Source organism: Xyrauchen texanus, chromosome 12 (genome assembly GCF_025860055.1).
Source record: "Xyrauchen texanus isolate HMW12.3.18 chromosome 12, RBS_HiC_50CHRs, whole genome shotgun sequence".
NCBI classification, from domain to species: domain Eukaryota; kingdom Metazoa; phylum Chordata; class Actinopteri; order Cypriniformes; family Catostomidae; genus Xyrauchen; species Xyrauchen texanus.
In genome coordinates, this window is record NC_068287.1 from 11023953 (window position 1) to 11050615 (window position 26663).

Below are 26663 nucleotides of genomic sequence, written 5' to 3' on the forward strand. Positions count from 1 at the left end.
GGAGGCCTTCCTCGACCTGTTCGAAAAACGGCGGAGGTATGGAGGTGGCCTCCCGAGCAGTGGGCGGTCCGCCTACTGCCCCTACTTTCGGGAGGCGCAGCTGGCAGCACAACAACTTCCGCCGCCAGCCTCCTGGACTATAGCCACCTGAAAAAGCCATCCAGCAACGGGTCGGTCGCACCCGGAGCAGAATCGACAGTTGTTCCGCTCGTTAAGCTCGGAAGGGCGGCCGCCCGTTTGCGTTTGCACAACAGCTCCGTGGCGCCTGCCGGAAATGGCTGCTGGTGGGGGGAACCCGCGACGTCGTGGAAGTGGTCGACATGGTCGTACTGGAGCAGTTTGTCTCCCAGCTTCCCCGAGGCATGTCGGAGTGGGTCCAGTGCCACCGCCCGGCATCGTTGGATGGAGCCGTCCAGCTGGCAGAGGACTACATGGCGGCGTTCCCAGGAGACGGCGAGGCAGTATCATCTCCCTCTCTCTCCCTCTCTCCACCCCCTGTGCATACTGTTCCCTCCCCTTCTCCCCGCTCCCCTCACTCCCGCCCAGTTCCGGCTCCTCGTAGGTGGGGAGGCCCACCCAGACCCCGACCCCGGTCCAGAGGACCCTTTCCCTTTTCTGCCCCTTCAAACCCCCCTGTCTCTCTCCGTTATTCTACCCAGGTTGGCGAGCCCGCCCCACGAGTCTTGGAAGGAAGACCTGGGCGGTCTGTTGGAGCTGCGGGGAAGCCGGACATAGCCAGGAGCGGTGTCCAGTGATGGAGGTGGGGACACTGGTTCGAATCCCGACGCTCCACAGGCCGCCCCGATCGGGCAGGAATGTATCGCATACCGGTAAGGGTGAAGGGGGATACACATCAAGCTTTGGTGGATACAGGTTGCTCTCAAACCTCGATCCACCAACGCTTGGTGCAAGGCAGGGCATTGGATAGAGATAAATTGGTGAGGGTGAGGTGTGTGCATGGTGACATTCACAAATATCCAGTGGTTACCATTGAGATACGATTCAGGGGGAAAAGGCATAGAGTCGAGGCTGTGGTTAATTCCTGCCTCACCCATCCACTAATCTTGGGAACCAATTGGCCCGGCTTTGAAAATTTACTGAGGGTAATGTGTGTGGATGGGTCCTGCCGAGTGGTGGCGCGAGGTGTGGCGTGTGATACTATGGCTGGGAGGCGCTGCCGGGTCCGTCAACGTCGGCTCCGCGTCAAGATGGCGCAGACAGGGGTGTTTCCGCCCTCAGGGGCTTCCCTGTGGGGATTTTCCTCTGGAGCAGTCGCGTGGCGAGTCCCTTAGGCACGCCTCGACCAAGTGAAAGTAATTGATGGTCAACAGCTCCAGCCTGGTGTTGCGCTCACATACCCGTACTTTGCTATTATCAAAGAGCGGTTGTATCGAGTGACGCAGGACACTCAAACCAAAGAAGCTACAACACAGCTATTAGTACCGAAGAGCCGTCGGGAAACACTCTTCCAGGCGGCTCACTATAATCCAATGGCCGGCCACTTAGGTCACGAAAAGTCTTTGAACCGTATAATGGCCCGTTTCTTTTGGCCGGGCATTCACGCGGGCGTTAGCAGGTGGTGTCGCGGCGTGCGGGAATGTCAGTTGGTGAACCCACCGGCCACCCCAAAAGCGCCATTGCACCCGTTACCGTTAATCGAGATCCCTTCGACAGAATTGGAATGGATCTCGTGGGGCCATTAGAAAAGACTGCACGCGGGCATCGCTTTGTGTTAGTTCTGGTGGACTATGCACGCGATATCCGGAAGCAGTGCCTCTACGCAACATCTCAGCGCGCGGTGTTGCGGAGGCACTCTTCAGAATTATCTCCAGTGGGGATTCCAAAGGAAATCCTCACAGATCAAGGCACGACATTCATGTCACGCATACGCCGCGAACTATATGAATTGTTAGGCATTAAGTCGATTCAGTACCAGCGTCTACCACCCGCGAGACCGATGGACTGGTGGAGCGATTTAATAAGACCTTGAAAAACATGATTCAGTAAGTTAGGTACGAAGATGCTAAAAACTGGGATAAATGGCTCGAACCCCTGCTGTTTGCAGTACGAGAGGTCCCCAAGCCTCCACCGGCTTTTCTCCGTTTGAACTACTGTATGGAGCCAGCCACGGGCGTGCTTGATGTCATCACGGGAAGCTTGGGAGGAGGGACCTTCGGATAGCAAAAACCAAATTCAATACGTTCTTGACCTTCGAGCAAAACTCCACACTTTGGGACCGGGTAACACAGGAGAATTTGCTCCAAGCGCCAAGAACGCCAACGCCGACTGTACGACAGGGCACTTCGGCTAAGGGAATTTTCACAGGGAGATAAAGTACTTGTGTTACTGCCCACCTCGAGGCTCCAAATTACTCGCCAAGTGGCAAGGACCCTTTGAGGTCACCACGACGAGTTGGAGATCTCGATTATGAGGTTAAGCTGAGCGGATAGGAGAGGGGCACGTCAAGCGTACCACCTCAACCTCCTCAAATCATGGAGGGAGGCGGTACCGGTAGCCTTGGTGGCGGCAGTTCGGAGGCGGAGCTCAGACCGGAGATATCGCTCAAAGCAAATTCATTTACCCGGTCCCTTGCGGAGACCACCTCTCGCTGTCGCAGCTGGCCGGATGTTCGCGAGGCTGCAAGCGGAGTTCGCAGACGTATTTTCTCTCCTGCCGGTCGCATCGAACCTCATAGAACACCATATCGAGACCACCCGGGCGTGGTGGTTACGTAGCCAGCCCTATCAGCCTCCGGAACACAAGAAAAGGGTCGTTAGGGAGGAATTAGAGGCAATGCTCGAAATGGGGGTGATACAAGAGTCGCACAGTGATTGGGCCAGTCCGGTAGTCCTGGTACCGAAGAGCGATGGCTCGGTCCGCTTCTGTGTTGACTATCGGAAAGTGAATGCGGTGTCCAAATTTGGCGCATATCCAATGCCGCGTATTGACGAGTTACTCGATCGGTTGGAGCGGCTCAATTTTACTCGATGCTGGACTTAACGAAGGGGTATTGGCAGATCCCTTTATCTCCAATGTCCCGAGAAAACGCTTTTTCAACACCGTTCGGATTACACCAATTTGTAACACTTACGTTCGACTTGTTTGGAGCCCGGCCACGCTTCAGCGCCTTATGGATAAGATCCTCAGACCACACACGGCATATGCGCCGCATATCTAGATGACATTATAATTTACAGTAATGACTGGCGGCGGCATATGCAACATCTGAGGGCGGTCCTGAGAGCGCTGAGGTGGGCGGGACTCACGGCAAACCCGAAGAAGTGTGCAATTGGACGGGTGGAAGTTCGGTATCTGGGGTTCCACTTGGGTAACTGACAAATTAATGATTATAGACCGATGGAACTCTTTAAAATGTGTGTAGCGATGTGCAATCACCTATAATTGATAAATATAATCTTTAATTCTGTATGATTCATCTCATTCCACTAAGAATGGTAACTATAAGGTTTATGTGTAAAACCAATATGATTTTGTAACCAGAGATTTTCATGTTTTATTACCTACACGTATAACATTCATAAAAACACGTCATGTTTAGTATGTAAACATTTGTTTGTGTATGAAGAAAAATCTAATGACATTGAATATCATGTATCTTGTACCATTCTCAAGATAGAAAAGATCATGATTAAATATGCACAATTTTTGAGCGGGACATTTTTAAGTGTCTGAAACAAAGGACCATAACTCAACTGTCGGAAAAGCCCAGTTGACCATGTGACTTCTGATTGGCGCAGGACACCTTTGGGGGATGCAGCTAATCTAAGTTAAAATAGTTCCAAACAGGAAGAAGTCTTTCTCTTGTCTCTTTGTCCTCTTGCTCTCTCTCTCTTCATCTTTCTCTTCAGTTGCTCTCTGAACACTCTTCCTCCCATGTGAGATCCAAGGGAACTCGGGACTCGATGTCCCGAGAAGGAGTGAGAAGGCCTCACTTCACAGCTAACATCATTCATACAGACCATCATTTCGATCATACAAAGAGATCAAAACATCGACGGAATGAACTTTCGACCAAGAACCGAGCAACATAAAGGACGCCAGGACACGCAAGTCACACCTCCAATATTGTGCTCAAAGTGCTGGGGTATTAATCAAATATTGTGGGTAATCCGATAGCAAATCAATGTAGACTCAAAGAAGGTTGAAATGGTTCTTAAGGCATTGTCGATAGACTCCATAGAGTTCATCTTCACTGAACTGATCAGTTATTTCACATTCTGTCACTATTCACCATCCTGTCTCATATATGTGTTAGATTAGATTTATGTTTAGAATAGCAATAAAGTTTGTCTGTATTCAAAGACAATTTGACTGTGGTGTATTTTGATAAATAATCTCATCCCTGTTTCTGAAATATTTCGCTTCAAAGCTGTACCTAAATACATGTGATATTATTTCCAATAAGCCATGAGAATAATATCACTCAATAAGTGAATTAATCATAATTCACTTATTAAAGATAATTCCTTACAGTAGAAATTGTGAGACGTTGTATTATGTTTTCAATGGTGGAGAATCTATTAAGACAAATAATCTAGTAAACGAGACTAATTCCGTTATAAATGCCCTTACCTAATAAGGACAGTTTAATTTAGTTCATACACTATTAGACCTAACCAGGCATTTTTACAGTAAAATACTGGCAACACTGTTGCCAGCTAGTCACTGTAATGAATCTTTAACAAAAAAAACCCACAACAATACAAAACAATAAAAAATATACACTATCCAAAATATAATAATCAGTCACTATTGACCCTCATGTTGTTCCAAACCTGTAATACATTCAACACAAATTAAATGAACTCTTTATGTCTTATTAATGAATGTCTTTATAAATACTGCTTTCACTTACTTAATTAGATGTGTTCCACTCTCGGTGAGCTTCTGCAAAAATGTATGGACATGTGGATTAACATTTTGAAACTTTCTTTTAACAGAAGACACAGTTTTGCGGCTAGTTCCAGATTTTGAAGCACACTTTGTCCCCTCAGGATTTATCCTCACAAAGAACCTCATGATCATATCAGACAACATACATTTTAGAATAACAAATAGAACAACAAATACATATATAATAAAAAAATATGCACAAAAACACACACATTGACAAAAATGTGTCAAACCAGTAGTTGTTCCCCATGTGTATTGGACTAGCCATTACATAAATAAAACCATGATCGGACATAATGGTTTTTAAACACTTTTAAACACAATACTAAGATTACTCAGCAAAAACTTTTTATATAATTATAAGAAATAAGTGCAATAAAGGGATAGTCTTACACAAAATGTAAAAAAATATGTAATTTACTCTCCATAGTGTTGTTAGAAACCTATTTGTGCCATATATGAATGTAAGTGTAATCTATGTAACTGGTCTGGTTTATTTATTGGTTTAGTGTTCTTAAGAAATTAAATTATTTTGGATGCAATAAAAAAACAATTAAAGTTTTAACCATGCATTAGAGAGCAGTTCATAATCCCTAAAAGCTGAGAGTGTTTCTTTAAATTAATTCCAAACCTAAATATTAAAAAGAAAAATACTGATTTATTACCCCGTTACATAGACAAGGCTTAAGCCTAGTCCACGACTAAAATGAATGTTTGAGCGGTCTTAACTGAAAGCAACTTGCACTGACATATCTTAAAACATGTCAGTGCCATTGTTTTGTCTCAAGATGCACACCAGTAATGTTTTTTTTTCTAAGGCACATTTATAAAAGCTACTCAAATGTCCTAGTTACACTACTAGTCCTGTCTTAATTTTAAGCCATATCTGTGAAAGCAGGCCTACATTTATTATTTTAAGGGGTTACTTTACTAGTGCTGTAATGTCATAATTACTTACATCTACTACATTGAAGAGAGAGTTTTTTTTTCTTAGTAGTATTTCATTGTCAGTAGGATGGCTGATATGGCAGTCTTGTTATTGGTTGCAGGTGTGGCTTTAATTTCTTTTACGAGAGCATGGACCTCTGCATTCCATTTTAATGTCTGTTTTTGAAATTAGTTCACAATCCTATTGCTTTTGCCAATCAGGCATTCACTGGGGCGACTGCTTATGTCAATCCCTGCAAGGGTTTCAAAATGATTGCATAGGCCTCTTTTAGTGAATAAGTATGGCCACTCAAGTTCTATGTCACTAATGGCTGGAGGGGGGCAAGAATTAATCATTTGGCACTGATAAATGTAAGTCTCTTGCATTAGGTTATCCACATCAGACAGTTGAGCAGACCTTGAGCCTCTAGATTGAAACATTTCTAATACAACCTTTAATACAATGCTGTGGTCTCTCCGTCCAGCATGGAGGTAGGTTGCCAATTAATGCATCCTTAACTGTCAACTTTACATCAAACATTTTTGACTGTGCACCTGTTCAGTTCTTGTTCTGATGTGTTTTTTGGGGGGGTTGATGGATCCTGTGTGCTACATTGTCTCCATTAACATGTTCTACTCTGGTTTTAAGCTGTCTTTGAAGTGAACTACAGCCTTTTCCCAGTTGTTCCCCTTCCTCAGAAATGTCTCCAAATGTTAAGGGATGTTTAGAAACAACGTTTCTTGCCACTTCCCCTCAGTCAGCTAAGTTTAGGTTTGGGCAAAGTTCCCTCATGGCTGCCACAACAGTTCTTACAAATGTTCTCCTCGGTTCAAGTGAAGCCTTCTCCTTATTGGATTCTGCATGAAGAAGGGCTGCAGGCATGTGGTCCCAAGGTATCTGGAACATACTGAGCCAATCAGAATTTGCAGGAGTGTAAGAAGTGGATGGCTGTTCAGATAGGGAGTCGGGTGGTGGTAATGGGGTGACTGTGAACTCAATTGGTGTTTCATCCACTTGGCCTCTAGATGCTTTGAAAAATACATACAGATAAAAAAAGACTAATAGACTCAAAAAGTTTTTACATTTTATTGGACTTTTATAATAACTTTTATAGTTACTATACATGGAACAGCTGTATGTAAATCATTTCTGTAATGAGTGTTCTACAAAAAAGGCATTCAAATTTAAAGGAATACAATATTAGTTTTTGACACTGTATAGGGAATAAGAAGTCCTGAAGATCTGTCACCTCTACTAGCGCAAGGTCCTGTGTCTTCTGAACACCCACCACAAAACAAAGATGATTGACCACATCTTGAAGTTTGTTATCGTCTAATTCAGGGAGAACTCTCTTTATTTCTTGTTGTATCAGCTCTGTGTCTGAAGTTAAAAAGAACACACTGAGTGATATAATGACACCACAGAAAGGCCTGCCACTTTATACACCGGAAGGGGATAGTAATCCAAGAGACTGTCAGCATTAACAAACACAATCTTTGAGAGTTGTGCAGAGATTGAACTCCAAGGTCAGACAAAAGCACAGATTCATACAGTTCAACAACAAAGTAGACATCGGTTGGACTAATGAGTATCACTGATATTTTTCCAAAGATATAACCACAGCTCTACAGTGGTCTACAACAACAAAAAGGCCATTAGTATATTTGGTTCCTTTATAAACAACCCCCGATACCTCTGAAGTAGTCTGAGTGACACAGTTAGCTGTCCTTATTGCATTTTGTATTTATTCATTGTATATGTCACGAATGACGGTGAAGGTAGAGTCGGGACGAGGATCTAAATGCAGCAGGTTTTATTAATAATAACGGCAACACAAAAGAACACCAACAAAAGAAACATCCACGATGGGAAAAGGTAAATAAACACGAGATGCAAACAAAGGGTTAACTTAACACGGAGGGTAAACACGGGGATAGCTGGAGAGAAAACGATGAAGGAAGCATGGGAACAGGCATCTACATACAACAAAGACCGACCAGGGAAAAAAGAAACAGACACGGTTAAATACACGAACACAATGAAGACTCAACGAGACACAGGTGGAAACACTGATGAGTGCAGGCAGTGACGTGGGCCGGGAATTGTGGGAAATGTAGTTTTATGCTCGGACAGTGAGACTACAGGCGGACAACAGGGAAAACGTGACATGGAATGGGAGCGGTGACAGGTGAGACGGAAAACACGGCGCAGACCAGGAAACATGACATAAACGTGATGGGTGAAAACAGAGAACATAGGACAGACAACACCGAACGTTACATAATCCCCCTCAAAGGACCGGATTCCAGACGGTCCTAAGAGACAGGAGGGAAGAACCAACAGGAATAAACAGATGTACAGGGCGAGAGGGGCTAGAAGGGAGGAAAAACTAACAGACCAAAGGGGACACAAGGCACACAAAGACAGAGTAAGGGGGTACAAGGAGCAATTAGGCAGTCCATGGGGGCACAAGGGGAAATTAGGCAGTCCACGGGGGCACAAGGGGAAATTAGGCAGTCCACGGGGGCACAAGGGGCAGTTAGGCAGTCCGTGGGAGCACAAGGGGCAGTTAGGCAGTCCGTGGGGGCACAAGGGGTAATTAGGCAGTCCGCGGGGGCACAAAGGGAAAGGTTTAGGAGGCCAGGGAGGTATCGACCGGGCAGGGACAGGTTTCAGTGGTCTGGGAGGTGTTGCCCGGGCAGGGTCGGGTTTAGATGGCCTGGAGGCTGGCCGTAAGGCAAGGGCCGGTTCAGGGGGCCTGGGAGGAGGCCAAAGGGCTAGGGCTGATCCAAGGGGCCTTGGAGATAAAGCTGAGGGAGGCTCTGGGGGCTCAGGAGACGGTGCTGAGGAAGGCCTAGGAGGCGGAGCCAAGGATGGCTCAGGAGGTGGAGCCGAGGGCGGTGGCGCCGTAGGCAGCTCTAGAGGCGGAGGCCTGGAAGGCTCTGGGGACGGAGCTGAGGAAGGCTCAGGAGACGGAGCTGAGGAGGGCTCAGGAGACGGAGCCGAGGGCGGTGGCGCCGTAGGAGGCTTAAGAGGTGGAGCCGTAGAAAGCTCTGGAGTCTCTGGGAGCAGAGCCGTGGGAGGCTCAGGGAGGCAGAGCCATAGGGGGCTCGAGAGGCGGAGCCGTAGGAGGCTCAGGGGGCAGAGTTCTAGAAGGCTCGAGAGACTCGAGAGGTGGAGCCCTGGAAGGCTCGAGTGACTTGAGGGGCGGAGCCCTGGAAGGCCCGAGTGACTTGAGTGGCGGAGCTCTGGGAAGCTCGAGAGGCAGAGCTCTGGAAAGCTCGAGAGGTGGAGCCCTGGGAGGCTCGGGAGGCGGAGCCCTAGAGCGGTTCGAGGGGCGCTGGCTGTTGGACGGTCCTGGCTGCTGGCGCTGGCTCTTGGACGGTCGAGGCTACAGGTGCTGGCTCAGGGACAGTCGAGGCTTCAGGCGCTGGCTCAGGGACGGTCGAGACTACAGGCACTGGCTCAGGGACGGTCGAGGCTACAGGCGCTGGCTCAGGGACGGTCGAGGCTACAGGCGCTGGCTCAGGGACGGTCGAGGCTACAGAATTTGCATGGGCCAGTGTGGTGAAAACCGCTGCTAGATCCATTTGCGGTCGGTCTTTCTGTCACGAATGACGGTGAAGGTAGAGTCGGGACGAGGATCTAAATGCAGCAGGTTTTATTAATAATAACGGCAACACAAAAGAACACCAACAAAAGAAACATCCACGATGGGAAAAGGTAAATAAACACGAAAGGCAAACAAAGGGTTAACTTAACACGGAGGGTAAACACGGGGATAGCTGGAGAGAAAACGACGAAGGAAGCATGGGAACAGGCATCTACATACAACAAAGACCGACCAGGGAAAGGAGAAACAGACACGGTTAAATACACGAACACAACGAAGACTCAAGAGACACAGGTGGAAACACTGATGAGTGCAGGCAGTGACGTGGGCCGGGAATTGTAGTTTTACGCTCGGACAGTGAGACTACAGGCGGACAACAGGGAAAACGTGACATGGAATAGGAGCGGTGACAGGTGAGACGGAAAACACGGAGCAGACCAGGAAACATGACATAAACGTGATGGGTGAAAACAGAGAACATAGGACAGACAACACCGGAACGTTACAGTATAACTGGCCATTGTTTTCATGTGTTTAGTCACTTCCTAAATGCCTGAATTGTTCAACAGCTCTATGCAGTTCACTGTAGGTGAAGTGCTTTTCAACTGTAACCAAATGTTTAATGTAAACTGCCGAGTCATTAGCCACAATATCTTCAAATAAATCATGGCCTAAGCATGGAGGGAGTCCTCCACACACACAAAACTGAATTGAATTTTATGGCATCTACTATAAGTTGATCAGTAGTTGTGAGCTGATCAGCACTATGTGCATAATTTCCATTTGTTCTTTTTAGGCCAAGATTTAAAGGATGTTGGCAAAATGTGTCTCTGTCAATTAGACAGTACCGACAGGAATACTTGTTGGTACTGACATTTTCAGAAAAAACACCTATACAATGAGACCCAAGATTATCCCCACAAATGCCAGTCAGCCCTGCTCTAAGAATAGTGCCATCTACAGAATGAAATCCAGAATCCTCTAAATATTTCAAATCAGCAACAAGGCTGGAAAAGACCTTCTCCTGACGAAACTGTTTAAAGTCCTCATCTCTACACAGTAAAACAAGCTGCATTGGGTGATCTAAGGAGCGGCTGTGTGGCAGAATCTCACCTAGGGTCATGCACACTGCCAGGATTTTATGTTTCTTTTTAACCGAGCCAAGTGGATTTACAACTTCAAATGCATCCTGGTACAAGATAATTGATAATGATGATGGATGCTCATGAAAGATGGCATTTTGCTTGATGCATGTGCCATCCTTTATATCCTCCATCACTTTGCCACCAGAATCAAGCATTTATGACTGGTGTTACTGTTCCCTCACTGATGTCTGCCTAACTAGAGATGCAAGGGTTTTTTAACTGGCACACACTGACAAGAGCATTCTTTACCAACTATGTCAGAGCCCATATATATCTGCTTTGTGTCAACAAAGTTGAAATTTGTTTGACAAAGGTTTTTCTGGTTTTTTTGGACCTTAACTGACCTTCATTGTACAAAGTTAATAGATCTTGTGTAACCAGTTCATCAATAAGTTTGTCTATGTCACATGATGGTATATCTGATGATGATAACAGCTTTTCTTTTAGTCTAACAAGCATGGCCTGCATTCCATCAACATGAACTGTTTGAAATTCCTCTAAGATTGATTGAATTGTACTGGCAGGTACAAACATTTTGGCCTGCATCTTCAGGTAAAACAGAGCCAAGTTATGTAAAAAGGCCTCTTCATCTATTGTATTTCTATGACTTTCAAAAGACGATTTAGACGGTACCTCACTATTAAGAGACAGATCTGTAGGAGGTAGTTGACTATCAAGAGACAGATCTGTTGGTGTTGGTCTAGTGGTCTAAAGCACATAACTGGTAATTTGGTAATCAGAAGGTCGCTGGTTCGATCCCCACAGACACCACCATTGTGTCCTTGAGCAAGGCACTTAACTCCAGGTTGCTCCGGGGGGAATGGTCCCTGTAATAAGGGCTCTGTAAGTCGATTTGGATAAAAGCGTCTGCCAAATGCATAAATGTAAATGTAAATGTCTCACACTGTTTGTGGAGACAAGACTGCTGCACTGGACCTGGCTGCTTATGCTTCTGCGATAAATGAGTGGTGAATGATTTTCTCACTCTAAAATATTTCAAGCACCCTTCAGCTGGACAGCAAACTTTTCTACCATCTCTAATATGAATTCACAGGTGGAAGCACAGGTCTGAAAAATTACTAGCCAAAAATACACACCCTTGGACCTGACAGTGGAGGTTAGCCTGTGGATGCCTATGTGTATCATGTTTTTGTGACTGCCTGTGATTTCTCTGCATATGTGACCTTAATGAGGAGAATTTATTAAACGTACAAGGGCACTGCTGCATTCCACAGGCAAATTGAAAATGTTGATGTCTTTTTATTTGTGTATAAAAAACGCTTAATTGGCGGCAAGTCACATCGCACTGCTTGCATCTGTACATTGTGGGAAATGTTGACTAATCAATAAAAGAAATACAAAATAAATAAACATGTTGAGTTGGTCAGTTGTTGATAAATGCAGTTAGGCAAAAAATAATGTGCAACACCAAGGGATGTTACTGAAAGTTGTGAGGAGAAGCTAAAAACTAGCTAACCATGCAGCTTTCTGGAACCGACCGAGTCCAAGACCACATAATAACGATTTTACTTTACAAAATATATTTTAGAAACCCTCACCAATATTTGAACAGTTGACTTACTGGTTGTTGGAAGTTCCATTTTAAGGCTTAAAACACGAAAACGCCTCAACTGACTTAGACACACTCGGAGCACACTCAAAAGTAAACAAGACTTCATCGCCTGGCTGCCTTAAAGGAGCAACACCATCACATTTAGGATAAGGCAGTCAGCACGTGTGTGCGTGTGTTAATGTTTTCTGCCTGAAGATGTATACACTTTGCAATATATAGTGACGTAATGTGACTGATAACTACAAAATCAGTATTTTTAAATAAACAACAGATTATTATCTGCTTTTGAAGCTGTGATATCATCCATCCTGACAATAAGTTAGTCTAAAATAAAAAACCCAGTCAACATCAACAGCTTGTTATGTAACTGTACATTTTCTACCAGCCCAAAAGCTAGGGATAGGAAGCAGAGGAATATAGCAGAAGGCAGGAGACAAAGTGATGTTAAAGGAGACCTATTATGCCCCTTTTTACAAGATGAAATATAATACTCAGGTGTCCCCAGAACGTGTCTGTGAAGTTTCAGCTCAAAATACCCCACGGATCATTTATTATACCATGTTGTAAATGCCTCTTTTTGGATTAAAAACTCATGTTGTTTTCGTGTATGTCTCTTTAAATGCAAATTAGCTGCTGCTCCCCGCCCCCAACATAGCTCTGGTCTCCGCAAATACAATCAGAGACAATGGTAACTTTAGCTGCATTAGCTGTGGAATCAGCTAACAAGGACATTCGAAAAGTCCATTTGCAAACGTTCACAAAATGTAAAGTGCGATACTTACATCTTCAGGATATAATGAGCAGAAACTAAAACCATTAATTTTGACACACTGTTTTTGATTATTAGAAATATAACAGAGGAGTGGGTGGACTTTTAACATTATAGGGTGGTTGTGTACACACACTGCTGACTCACATTTATGTACAAACACCATGTACAAGTGAATTTATCATAATAGGTCCCCTTTAAAACTGAACAAAATGTATTTAATAATCTTAGTTCTGAGTTGTGTTTCACAAAAACATTGTTAGCCAACTATGGTTGCAAGTTCCATCGTTACCAACATAGTTTTACAACGATTTAGTGTATTTCCAACAAACAATCGCATACAGCAATGCAAAGTTGTGTAGTTGGAACTACAGCTCTTTCCCTTTGTTAAGAACCATAGTTCCTTGTTAGTTTACTGTGTGCAGAAAGTGGCATTCTGAAACGTGATGTACAGTAAACGTGCAACTGTTAAAGGGATTAAAGGCTGTTAAGAGAAAGTGTTTTAACACACAGCTTTTATGTGTTTATGTTAAAGCATAAGTTTCTTTAATGTGTTTTTGAAGAGTGCCCATGTGTGTCTATGCTCAAGTGCATCAGGGGAACTCCAAAGTCTAATGTAGAGGGAAACCCTAGTATTGCAGCGTATGTATCTGTTGCATTACAAAGTGCATGTCGCTTTCAGCAGCTTTATAGCATTACATGCCTTTCTGGTGCAGTTGTAAATGAGCTATTATAATTGAATATTTGTAGAAGTTATTACTCCACCCCCTGTGTAATGTCATTGATGACAGCCCAACCAATGTGGGTTGAATGTTGGATGTGCGACATACAGTAGTTACTATGGTTTTGGAAAACAGTCATGACTAGTTAGTTTCTACAACAATGCATCGTACTATGATGGGTACTGTGCCGAGTTGCTTAAGGGCCTCCCTTGAGGATCCAGGAACGCGTCTAACTCAGCAGAATCAGGACGTGCCTGTGAGTTACCCCAGTCTGACTTAATCTGAGCAGCACAAACTCAACAGGTGTTATTATACCAAGCAAAGACAATGGAAAATTTCTGCTTCACAACATCATCCTGCGATGTTGAAGACCTTGAATTGAAGACAACTCACTTTTTCTCTAACTTGCAACAACAATACAACACACAAAGCTGTTCGTCATTTAACACATTTACATGACCTTACACTAGGGCTGCACATTATGGCAAACAACTTTATTGCTGATTATTTCCCTTGATATTAATCATGGTTTTTAATGTTGATTAATAAAAGGTTACATTAAATACTTTGTTCAACTTAATGCCATATTCTTTATATAGACTACACATACAGCAAAAGTGCTAAGCTGAATTAATTTATTGTTTTTTTGTGCCATAATGGCTCACTTAGTTGCAAGACAAAACTTATACACAGAAATTGAGCATTGCAGAATCTCTTGCAGTTCTGCACTCCCGAATACTCTTATTATAAATGAATCTGTCCACATAGCACAATAAACACCTTGTTAAATATAATGTGACCTGTGTCATGGAGGAGGGCATGACCGGTCCGTGAAGTTGCACAGCCGGCGCTGAATTAGCTGATCAGCGGGAGAGCGAGATAAAGGGGAGTCGGAGACGCCAGTTTGAGAGAGAGAGACACATGCATGCGTGTCTGTGTTTGTTTATGTTTGTTTTAAATTTGACATTAAAACTTTATGTTACCGTTCCCACCTCCTCCTTGACAATCCTTTACCTGTTACATGAGCATTCTAGTTTTGTTGCATTGCTCGTTTGCAGTGTATTTACCACCTTCACTGCAAGCGAGCAGTGCAACGTTTAAAAAAATTCTAAATAATTTTTAATTACCGAATATAGTTTTCATATTTGTTCTAAAGCTACTTTTTGAGTGGTTATGTTTCTTAAGCAATAACTGTATATAGTAAGGAGAATCACTGATGGAGAAAGTGTACATTTTGTGTGTTAAAGCAAGTCTATTGCAGGTCAGCAAATTTACATAAATGATAGGGAAATCTGAATTGTCTGAATTTGAGCATAGCTGAGCCATACCCATCTGTCACAGGACAGATCAACATTTAAAGACCTGATTTCAGTCATTACTCAATTTTGACTAAATGTGTAGTTACTGTATTTTGCCTTTGCATTGCAAAATAGACCATATCTGTCCAACACTGAGCACAGACTGCCCAGCATACTCACATTACACACTCCTAACAGCCTGCACCAAATGTGAAAGAGGGACAATAATTGGAGAAAAACAGAGGAGGGAACCAAGCGAAGGAGCAGGTCAGCAATGAGCAAATGGACAGCAAAAAAAAAATCAGCAACGGGGCGGCACATTTTTAAATCATGCACATATATTGAGAGGCTGAAAGGGTTGAGGAAGTGAGTTGCCAATGAGGAAGGACTTTGATGGACAGGAGAAAACGAAGCCTTGCTTTTGATGGATGGAGACACGGTTAGTAAATATCCATAAGCCCCACCACTCCCCTTCATCCATGTTGCCTCAGCACCAACCAAACCATGTACCTCTTCTTCTCCACACCAGAAAGGTTAAGTCACAACAATATTGCCCCAGATCATGAAAATATTAGCAATCCTTCCTTCCCTGTCACCCAGGGCAAACCCATCCATCTTCCCCCTGGGGGTTGCAATGAAAGGAGAAGGGCTTAAGAAGCAGAGGAGATCCATGCAAGACTACTTTTCCAAGAGATTTTTTTATATAATTCGTTGAAATATCTTTCCTGCGGAGATCGCAAGAGACTGGAAAAGGGATTGAGAAGAACTCTGCTGTGGAAGCAGGTGACATATGTAGGTGCCATTGGCACCCTGTGTCCATTTTCAATATCTGTGGTTATCAGATGAGAAAGCTGTGCTTGCTTGAAGTAAATCCTAACCAATCCAAAATTGAATTCTATTAATGAGCAGCCTAAAAGATCCATATTTCAAATACAGTATGGGCTAAAACTAGTTGAATATGTCCTACCAGAAACTGCAGCCCTAAAAACAGTATATCTATGCAAATATCCATAATGCTAATTTTCTTCCTTTCCCAATGCAAATCATATCTGCCATTGATCTGTTGCATAAAATTGATAGCCATCATATAGCCACCCTATGTACATTTTCTCTATACAGTGGCATACCTGAATTACTTCTCCATGCAATTACAATGAAGGGTATGATATAAAAGGACCATAAAGGTATCATAAAAGATAGTCCACATGACTTATTTACAATATTTCCAGTCTTTTAATGTCTTACAATAGCTTTCTGTGAGAAACAGAAATCACAATGTACATCTTTATTCAATGATAATCTTCCCATCGAGTGAGCGGTTGCCTGCTGCAGTTAAAGGAATATTCTGTGTTATAAATTAATTTAGACCTGTCCCTCCCAAAAAATATGGGTTCCAGTGTGGCGCTAATAATAGAAATGAATTACAATATGTAAACGTTAAAATACTCACTGTTTTAAAAGTATAGCCACAAGACGTAAACAATTTGATTTTAGTGTAAGAAAATTACTTACTAACCTTTTCTGTGTAAAGTTATTTCCAATTTTACAACTCTGTTGCCATGATGACATAACGTGGTAAACCTTAAACCCATAAACAACCTTAAAAATTATGAATTAAACAATATATTTTTCCCTTTAAATTCTAAAAAGATTGGCCATATTCACTTCCATTGAAAGTGCCTCACTGTAATTTCGATTTTTGCTTTATTTAGAGAAAGTAGGGACGCGTCAAAATACATCATTATGCCACAAATGTGTCGATTACTTGTATTGAACTCAGAATATTCCTTTAATCATTGAGTTGAATTTGAGGCCAGTCCCGATTCATGAACAAACCATTTAGACCATTTTGGTTTTGTGAACCAGATCATCTGATTCATTGAGAAGAACTCAAAAGAAGGATGTATTCACAAATCAGGCATAAAGTCTACTCCAGCACATCTCATAGACTTTCAGTGGAGTTAAGGTCAGGACTCATTGACTCAGGACAAATTAATAAGTGAAAATTATTCCTCATGTTCCCTGAACCACTGTTTTACAATTTGAGCCCAATGAATATTGGTATTGTCATCCTGGAATATTCCTGTGATGTAAGGGAAGAAAAAATCCATTGATGGGATAACCTGGTCATTCAGTACATTCGGGTAGTCAGCTGACTTCATTTTATTGCCACATAACGTTGCTGAGCCTAGACCTGACCAACTGAAGCAAACCAAGATCATAACACTTCCTCCAGAGGCTTGTACAGTGTGATGCATGATGGGTGTATCGCTTCATGCACTTCCCTTCTTAACCTGGCACACCCATCACTTTGAAATAGGGTAAATCTGGACTCATCAGACCAGATGACCCTTTTCCATTGCTCCACAGTCCAATCTTTATGCTCCTTAGCAAACTGATGTAGTTTCTTTTCCAATTAGACTCACAAACTAGTGGATTTCTTGTCAATTTATTTATATAACACAGTTAAAACAATGGCAGTTACACAATATTCTAAAAGACTATTCAGAAATAAAGTGCATTACACATCAAAATACATCTATAATTGATTTAAAGCTAGTGAAAATAAATTAGTTTTTAACTTTGATTTAAAATCTTGTACTGTTAAAGCAGTTCTAATGAAAACATGTAGGCAGTTCCAAAGCTTAGGAGCAACTACCACAAAGGCACGGTAAATTTCAATTTAGATCTGGGGACACTCAATAGCCTCTGATCGGAGAACCTGAGTGATCTCCCAGGCTGGTGAGCAGATAGTAGATCAGAGAGATAGAATGGCGCTAATCCATTTAAGGATTTATATTAATAATTTGAATTCAATTCTGTATCAAATTGGTAACCAGTGCAGGGAAACTAAAAGAGGAGCTGTATGTTCATGTTTGCGTCACCTGTCAAAAGCCTGGAAGCAGCATTTGAACCATTTGCAACCGTGGAAGAGATGACTGGCTTATTCCTATATAGAGAGAATTTCAACAGTCGAGTCTAGATTAAATAAAAGCATGAATAACCCTTTCAGAGTTCTTGAAGGAGAGAAAAGACTTGAATTTACCCAAAACTCGTAAATGGAAGAAGCTAGATTTGACAACAAAATGTATTTGTTTATCAAGCTTAAGGGCACTATCGAATAAAACACCCAAGTTTTTCACCAATGGTTTAACTTAAGGAGATAGTTCGCCAAAATGAAGATTAGGAATACCAGAGGCCTCAGAAGGGCCAAACACAATAATCTTAGTTCAGGTTTAAGAAATGTAAAGACATCGAAGATTTCAGATCAGATAAACAGGCAAGTAAGGGTTTCAAGCCACACTTATCATTTATCAAGGGCAAATAGATTTAGGTGTCATCCACATAAAAACGTCTAGGTTCAGGGAATGAGACGTTGTGTCAAAGAAGCGACACTAGGTGTCTCTCTTGAGTGCTAGTGTCGCTTCTTCGACACAACGTCGAAGTGAGCGACAGACGGGGAATGTCTAGGTTACGTATGTTACCTCGGTTCCCTGATGGAGGGAACGAGACGTTGTGTCAAAGAAGTGACACTAGGGGTCTCTCTTGAGCGCTAGTGTCGCTAATTCGACACAACGTCGAAGTGAGCGACAGACGGGGAATGTCTAGGTTACGTATGTTACCTCTGTTCCCTGATGGAGGGAACGAGACGTTGTGTCAAAGAAGCGACACTAGGGGTCTCTCTTGAGCGCTAGTGTCGCTTCTTCGACACAACGTCGAAGTGAGCGACAGACGGGGAATGTCTAGGTTAAGTATGTTACCTCTGTTCCCTGATGGAGTGAACGAGACGTTGTGTCAAAGAAGCGACACTAGGGGTCTCTCTTGAGCGCTAGTGTCGCTTCTTCGTCACAACGTCGAAGTGAGCGACAGACGGGGAATGTCTAGGTTACGTATGTAACCTCCGTTCCCTGATGGAGGGAACAAGATGTTGTGTCCTCCCGGCCACGTCGCTGAGCCGAGCCACTGTGGTGGCCGGACCATTTCCGGCTCCTCAGAAAAATCCTGAATGAACTCGATATATTTCCCCGCTTTTATACCCATATGTCCGGGGGCAGGGTATGCAAATACTGTCTGCCTAATTCTCATTGGCCTTTTTTCATAGATCAGAGGTATTTTCGGCACTCAAAAGAGACCCCTAGTGTCGCTTATTCGACACAACGTCGAAGTGAGCGACAGATGGGGAATGAAAGATTATACTATGTTTCTTTAAAATAGAACCTAAAGGAACCACATGTAAAACAATATAGGAGCTAGAATGGATCCTTGAGGAACCTCACAAGTAAGATGAGCTTTAGAAAATGAAAATTCACCGATATTAACTTTTTGCTTGTGGCCACATACAAACGTAGCCGTTAGTTCTACTTTCGATTTTTTACGATGTGACTTCACCAAGCGTTTTAGTGATCTCCAATCATGATCATTTAAGATTTGTTTCCAACCACATTTCTTCTGCGAAGCCTATGGTTCACCACTATCCTTCCAGGTTTTAATAATGCGTTGGACTTAACCCAATTCCAGTGATTTCAGAAATCTCCTTAGTAGTTTTCTTTGCTTGATGCAGGCCAATAATGTGCCCCTTCTGAAACACAGTAAGATATTTTCCACCACCATGGGTTATGTCTTCCGACATGGTTGTATAAGAAATGAGAAGCTACATACTGCAACCAATCATAGGCTCTTGATTATCTGCTTATTTAAATCCAAAATTTTGGTTTGGCCAGGCAGTGTAGTTCACAAGTCAAACTGACCACTTTTATTATACTTCTATGAAGCTTTTTGAACTATTACATAAGTGTCCAAATAAATTGTGGAGCTACTGTACATCCTCCATATAGACGATATCTGCATTAGTGATGAATATTATAAGTACAAAAATGACTTACAGCAATGTCATTTCAAAAACTAAATAGATAATGTTTGCTAGAACATTGAACAGTTCGTTTGAATTAGATTTGATTGAATTTGGCACCAGACAAGGGACTTAAAAAAACGGTCAAGTCTTTCTGAGGTATAACATCTCCCTTTCGTAATATTAGTATGACTTTGCCTCAGGAAATGACTTCTGTCACAAATCTACTGTCCTAATCATAATCTGTCACCCACTATTTTAAATCGTTGTGTTTTCATTTAAACTATATCCCCGAAAGGAGTCCGCTGTGAGATGAGTTGGGCTTTTAAAATCCGTCAATGCACACTCCTGCCTGATAATTTCCTTTCCTCCCTAAAATGAAATAAGCAAAATCTCCCTACCCATCAATTCATCAAGAATTACTTTTTTGTCATAAGCGTCCTTGTCCCTCCTCGCTTATTGTGTGTAGTTATAGGACTGTCAGTCTCTCTCTGCACCTTGTCTAATCGCTCAAGCCACAAAATAAGCCTCTCAAAAAATGAATTTCTGGCATAATGAACACAGGCTTTTAATGTTACCTGAACATTTACCTTTTTAATTCAAGAATAGAGTGCTGAAGGGCACATTTTGGGTGCCCCTTCCTTTCGAAGCCTAGCAGCTCTTTGTGGAGCACTTTACTTTATTTAAATGTGCCTCTGGGAGAATGGTTCAGTTTGAAGAACCTTTATAGTCTGTTTATGAGGAAATCTGTCTTGGCCCCACCCTGCAAAGTGTAAAATGAGACACTTATTTAAAAACAGGACAAAACTCTTCATAATTACAGTTTTTCTTCACATCACATTCCTGCATTAGTTTCCTCCTCTGCCTTTGTGCCATGCTGAGAATAAGATGTGTTAAAATAAAATAAATTAAGGGAAAATACTGTAGGGTGCAATACATTAATAACTAATGGGTGCTGTAGCATACAATAAAATGCAAGACTCAGTCAAATCAGAATTAACTAGAAAAAGGAAGTTTGTAAAGATACATTTTAAATGTTAACTTGACAATGACTTGTCCAAAGTTTACAACACTTTGAAGGTTACGCAAATTTTTGTACTTAATTTGAATACTTTGGCAATTTGATGACAGAGTTAAAGTTTGAAAGTGGTTGCTATGGTGTTCAGAGTGGTTGCTAACCATTTGCTATCGTTTTCTGGGTGGTTGCTAGGGCATTCATGCATGTTGCAATGGGGTTAGGGTTAGGGCTGCACTGGGAAAAGAAATCGGCCCGTGATTTTACATAGCAACTGGCCCAAAAGTTGAGCGGGGGGTGTTCCCTGTCCTTTTCTGCATATCGTGGCACCATTTTGTGGTCCATTCTGTATAACGCAGTGGCTCATTTTAGCTTATCACGGTCGATCCTCTGGCATGCTCGCTTCTCCCGATGGCCAGTCCGCCCCTGATTGGCCCCAAAGCGTCAGCCCACTAGAAAAATGCCCGGTATGCCAGATTACCAGTCCAGCCCTGGTTAGGGTATTCTGTCTAGCTGCTAGGTGATATTACAATGTTAGGTGGTTGCTAGTGTATTCTGGCTGGTTGCTAGAAGTACACAGTCCATTTTGGGCTTGTTTTTTATTAAAAGTCCAGTTTTATACCAAGTTCAAACAATTTATTTTTTATTTTTTCTGGTTATTATTTTGGCAGCATGGATATCATTCATTTGGACTCTTGTAGCCTCTGTTTCTGGGCCACCCCGGCAGAAAGGAAATAATATGAATATTGTATTACACATTTTATGTATATATTTTCTTTGGCTTTCTATCTTGCTTCTTAAAAACCATTTTACTCAAGCAATTCTGTAATTTGGAAACTAAAAACAGCAGTTTAGCTCCTAAATAATTCAGTATATGAGAAAATTACTCTGTGGTGTTTATTTATTTTTTTGTCTTGAGTCCTGTGGCTTCAGAAGAATGTTTAAACTACTTTTATGAAGATTTCATGGTGTCTTTTGTCCTTTTTGAAGCTATAAATCATCATCCACTTTTCATTGTTTTGGAAAAGGTCAGAATGATATGGGGGGCAAGAAAACGAGGACTAATATTTTTTTGGTGAGCCCTTCCTTTAAGAGTAAAAATAATAATAATCTATTTTTGGGCCTTATTTTATAACCTAGTACTTGACTTTAAAAACCACAAGATGCACCATAGGTGCTTTTCAAGTACTTGCGTTAATGCACAATGCAGCAATTGGTGGTAAAGTTTGATTACAGTATTATAAGGCTTCTTGGCAGAAGTATTATTTTGCTGATTGCTCTGCTGATATTGATATGTTTTTCAAGGAAATATTTTTCAGTATACCAAACCTTTAAAGCATTGAAAGCATTAAAATGCATTGATGGCTGCTGCTCTTTCATTAAAACAGCAGGTTTGTTAGCCCCTACAAAAGCTGAAGTGAAAGACACTAAATAAAAATAGTTATGTTTTATTGGAGTACTGTGACTGCACTGCAAAGAAGAAAATGGACTCGCTGGTCCACACATACCATCAGCGCAAAGCTATACACACATTGACTCTCACTGAGTAATTAATATCACAACAATTCCTACTGCCTTACAGCTAGTGGGAGCTGCTGCAAACATTGATCAAAATGACTTGTAGCATGTAGAAGTTCAAAATGCCCCATCTACTTGACCACAGAAAGAAATAGACACTTAAACAAACATACAAACAATTTTCAATTCAAATGTAGACTGTCATAATTAACAGCAGTTCAAATAAATGAACAGGAAGTCCAGGTCCATTTTTTACCTCCTCCAAAAGACTAGATTTAAACATTACAGATGGAACAATTAAGGGTTTACAGCCATAGAAGAACCTTAAAAAATGAAAATTGTGTCATCTTTTATTTGCCCTTTCAAATCCACTTGACTTTCTTGAATGGATGTCATATATGGGATGTTCCCTACTGTCCAGTAGAGGGTACTGGGTTTCTTGTGTGGTTTATTTTGAAGTTCTGCCCTTGTTTCCAGTTTCCTGTGTTTATTTGTCCTCAGTGTGTCTTGTTACTAGTCGTGTTAACCTTTTTAGTCTTTATGTATATAATGCCCTCATGTTCTCTGTGTCTTTGTCAGTTCTTGTCCTTGTAAGGCTGTTGTGTTGGAGTGTTCTGTTTTGTACTTTCTTGTGTTTAGTTTGCCTTTTAATAAAGCTGCACTTAGATCTGCATCATGCTTCTCAATACTACATCATTACAATGAAACACAAAAGAAGATGTAAGGCAGAATGTTCAAGCTTCTCTTTTTCATACATTGAAGGCATATAGTGACCAGGGGATGTAAATTTGCAGTAAAGTGGCACGATGATGCTATTTGGTGTATTGATGTTTTTAACACTGAAACATGAATTGTGGAAACAGCTCAAAATACACCTCTTCACCATCTCTGCATTTGCTGCAACCATTCCAGGTTTGTGTACATGACATGCTTTGGAAGGGGTGGGTTTAAACTGAATACAAACTTTTTACTATTGGCATAACTACTGAGCAGTCTCACGCACTTCAGCAGATATGTGTCAGTAATTTCAGTGGAAGTTTGCTATTTTTTGTAATTTAATTATCTTTCCTGAGGTCCAGTGATAATGTAATAAAAGTTTTGTTGCACCAAACAATCACAATTTAGTAATATATTATAATTTTCCACCCTGTTTTCAGCCCTCAAGTCTGAAACGCTTGGAACTGGCCTAAGCGCCTCCTTAAAACTTCAACGTAAACACCCACTGTTTTGATTGGCTAACATCATGCAGACCTTCAAATTCAGCAAACTCAGTCTGAAGAGAAGGAACATGCCCCTCAACATTATAAAACAAAAAAACAGGGTTTTCACATAATGCAAATCCAACACATTGCATACGAATATATTATACTGTTAATCTCAAGCAAACTGTTAACACTAAGCACCATAAACAATGACATTTGAAATATTCATGAACAAAACTATTTATTTTTGTATAGGTTCCAAGTGTTTATCACAAGTGATCCACGACGACATGAGCCGAAAAAACGCACACATAGTCCAGACGCATAGTCCATGAAACTAGACGCACATACATACAAAATCAAACAGCATTGAGGCGCACATCGCTGGAAACACATCAAAACAGTCAAAGACGTTCATCTTAGTACGTTTACATACACTCATGAGCCAAAACATTATGACCACTCACAGGTGAAGCGAATAACGTTGATCATCTCCTAACATGGCTGACAGAATCTCTTTCAGAGCTGTAACTTGACAACGCATCTTTTAAAAGCGGCAAGATACATGGCGGTGGTCAAAGAGTCTGTGTAGTTCATGTACAAAATAATTCAAAATAGTCCAGATGGGTGCCCTCAGGTGTTATGTTAGGAATAGTTAGCCATGGAAGGCCTCCTCTCTCGAACTGTGTGCCAGTTGGCGGGGCCAAGGGTACGATGACGCATGTTGTGGGATGTGTAAATGCAAATGAGCAATATGTCATGACGTCACAAAGAGAGATTTCAAAACGTGATGTTTCAGCAGGGTGGCAACTGTAAATGCTCTTTTTAGACTCTGGAGGAAGTTTTGAGTTCTAAAATATACAATACGTTTATAGTACAGTTACCACTTATATGTCTAAATATCAAGTAAAATGTGATTCTCCATTTCATGACCCATTTATGCTTACGTGGCCAATTTTTTTTACAATTAAAATCATTGTAAATAGGGTCAATTTTGATTTCATGCCGACATAACATTTCCTATGTGTATACTGTATGTGAGGTGCTGACCCTCCAATACACAGCAGTGTTAATTTGTGCACAGGTTCAGAAATCCTCCTCTACATTGAGGAAATCACATTCTTTTCTTTCCAAGCACATTTTCCTCAACAACCGCTGAAGTGAGAATATAGCGTCTCTATTGCTGATACCAAGAAAACAAAACTGGCATGATAATTACAACATATTGAAAGGGACCTCGAGTCAGCAAGGTCAGTAATACATTAATTACAATTAAAACTACACATACAAGCACAGGTGTCTCCGTGGCTCCCTGGTGAAGCCGTGGCTGATGGGAGAGCAGCACTCTAATTGGTTGTCAGGTTCTGAGTTTATGGGTTGAGTTTATAGACATGGTAAGATTACCTCAGCTGTGTCTAATATAAAAAAAGGTTGAATAATTTGTTATCTTACAGTCAGAGGAGCTACCGCTAAGTGTATGTGTGTGTGTGTACACAATAGAGGAGATTTATAAACTACGTTCATAAAGTAATTGTATGGGATTGATAACCATATTTACTAGCAATGTAGCTACTCTGCATTCACTCGTGTTTTTAACCTAACTGTGTGTTAACATAACTGTATTTAACACTCTAAAAGAGGAATGACAATAGTTTTCTGCTGCTGTGTAAATAGTTTAGTTAAACAGAAAGAAATATATAGTGTGGACTGTAGAAAAGAAACTAAAGTACCTACCTCTGTTTAAGTCGTTTTGCATATTCAGCACCCATTCAGCCCACATAGATGTTAATGTACACCCACACAAACACATTTATGCTAACATGCTTATTTTCCTGAATCCTTTTGTTCTCTGTGGAGTTCTCACTTCCTAAAACCCACACGCTCGTGTTGCACACACACACACACACACACACACACACACACACACACACGCACACACACACATCCCTTGGCTTTGTAGGCAAGAAGCTCCCAGTGCAACATCAGCTGAAATGGAATCCAGCGGTCAGATCCAGTTGTATCTCTCACACACATACACTCTGATCCCAGTTCTGCCGAGTGTTCTTCTCTGGCCTGGTCTGAAGCTTAGGGACAAAATTCTACCAGCCTGCACTTTGTCTAATGGAGGGTAAAACGGCCCTGGCCAAAGCAGCGTATCACTGAACTGCTGACTTAAGTTAGCCTGAAAAAACTCTGGGAACCGTCACGAACACTTTTGGAATTTGCTATCAAAGACACATTTGTGTGTGTGTGTGTGTGTGTGTGTCGCTTTTCTAACTTCATGAGACTTTGTTTCGGCTCTTCAGGCCCAGATGGAATATACAGATGTTTTTCACATTATCAATGCTGATTTTGGGGTATATTCTGCAAAAGAAAAGTAGCTAAAAGATAAGTTAAACAGAGTTGCGATTACTTACCACAAATAGGGTACACTTTGATGTCCAAAAACCTTTTTTAAAAACATTAGAGGCACAAATCACATGATTTTGAACTGAGAACTATTAAATATTAATTAAATACAATTTATTTGCACAAAATGCTGATTTTTGCTTTTTCCAACTTTCTCATCATTTTGACATATTCTGTTGAATTGACAAGTGTTGGGTAAGTTACTCAAAAAGGAAATTCACAACATATTACTTCTTTAAAATTGTAATCAGATTACTCACTTATTACTTCGTCAAAAAAAAAAGATAATGAAAAGTTAATTAACCACATTAAAAATTATTTTTACAACACTAGTTACATCCCAACACACTTTTGACATAAAAGTTTTGTTTTTCTGCTCAGTGAATTTGAATAATGTTTAAGTTTGTCCTCTTTGTTTGTTGTAGTACGCTAATTATGACCATAGTTTCAATAGATTTAAGTTTCAAATGTATTCTACATTACAAATATATTTTTAGAAATTTGTGAAACCCAAGTAATGTACTTAAAATGCATTATTGTAATTGAAAGTCGATAACAGTAAAATGATTATAATAATTTAATATGCAATGTATTACACTATTTTTTTGAGTAAAATATATTTAGAAAAAACTGTTTATTACTTTGTAATCAGATTACTAGGGATGCCGTAAAATATTGATATATGAATTAATGATCGGCATGTTATGT

The 26663-nt window shown here is 41.4% G+C and overlaps 1 protein-coding gene across 1 annotated transcript in view; it reads right to left on the reverse strand.

Annotated features, from left to right (window-relative positions):
• LOC127652981 (adhesion G protein-coupled receptor L1-like) overlaps window positions 1–25315 on the reverse strand; it is a 280814-nt gene extending 255499 nt beyond the window's left edge. The window contains 1 exon segment of the mRNA XM_052139444.1: window positions 25281–25315. Coding sequence (XP_051995404.1) covers window positions 25281–25315 — 35 coding nt within the window.
• Between the last annotated feature and the right edge of the window lie 1348 nt (window positions 25316–26663).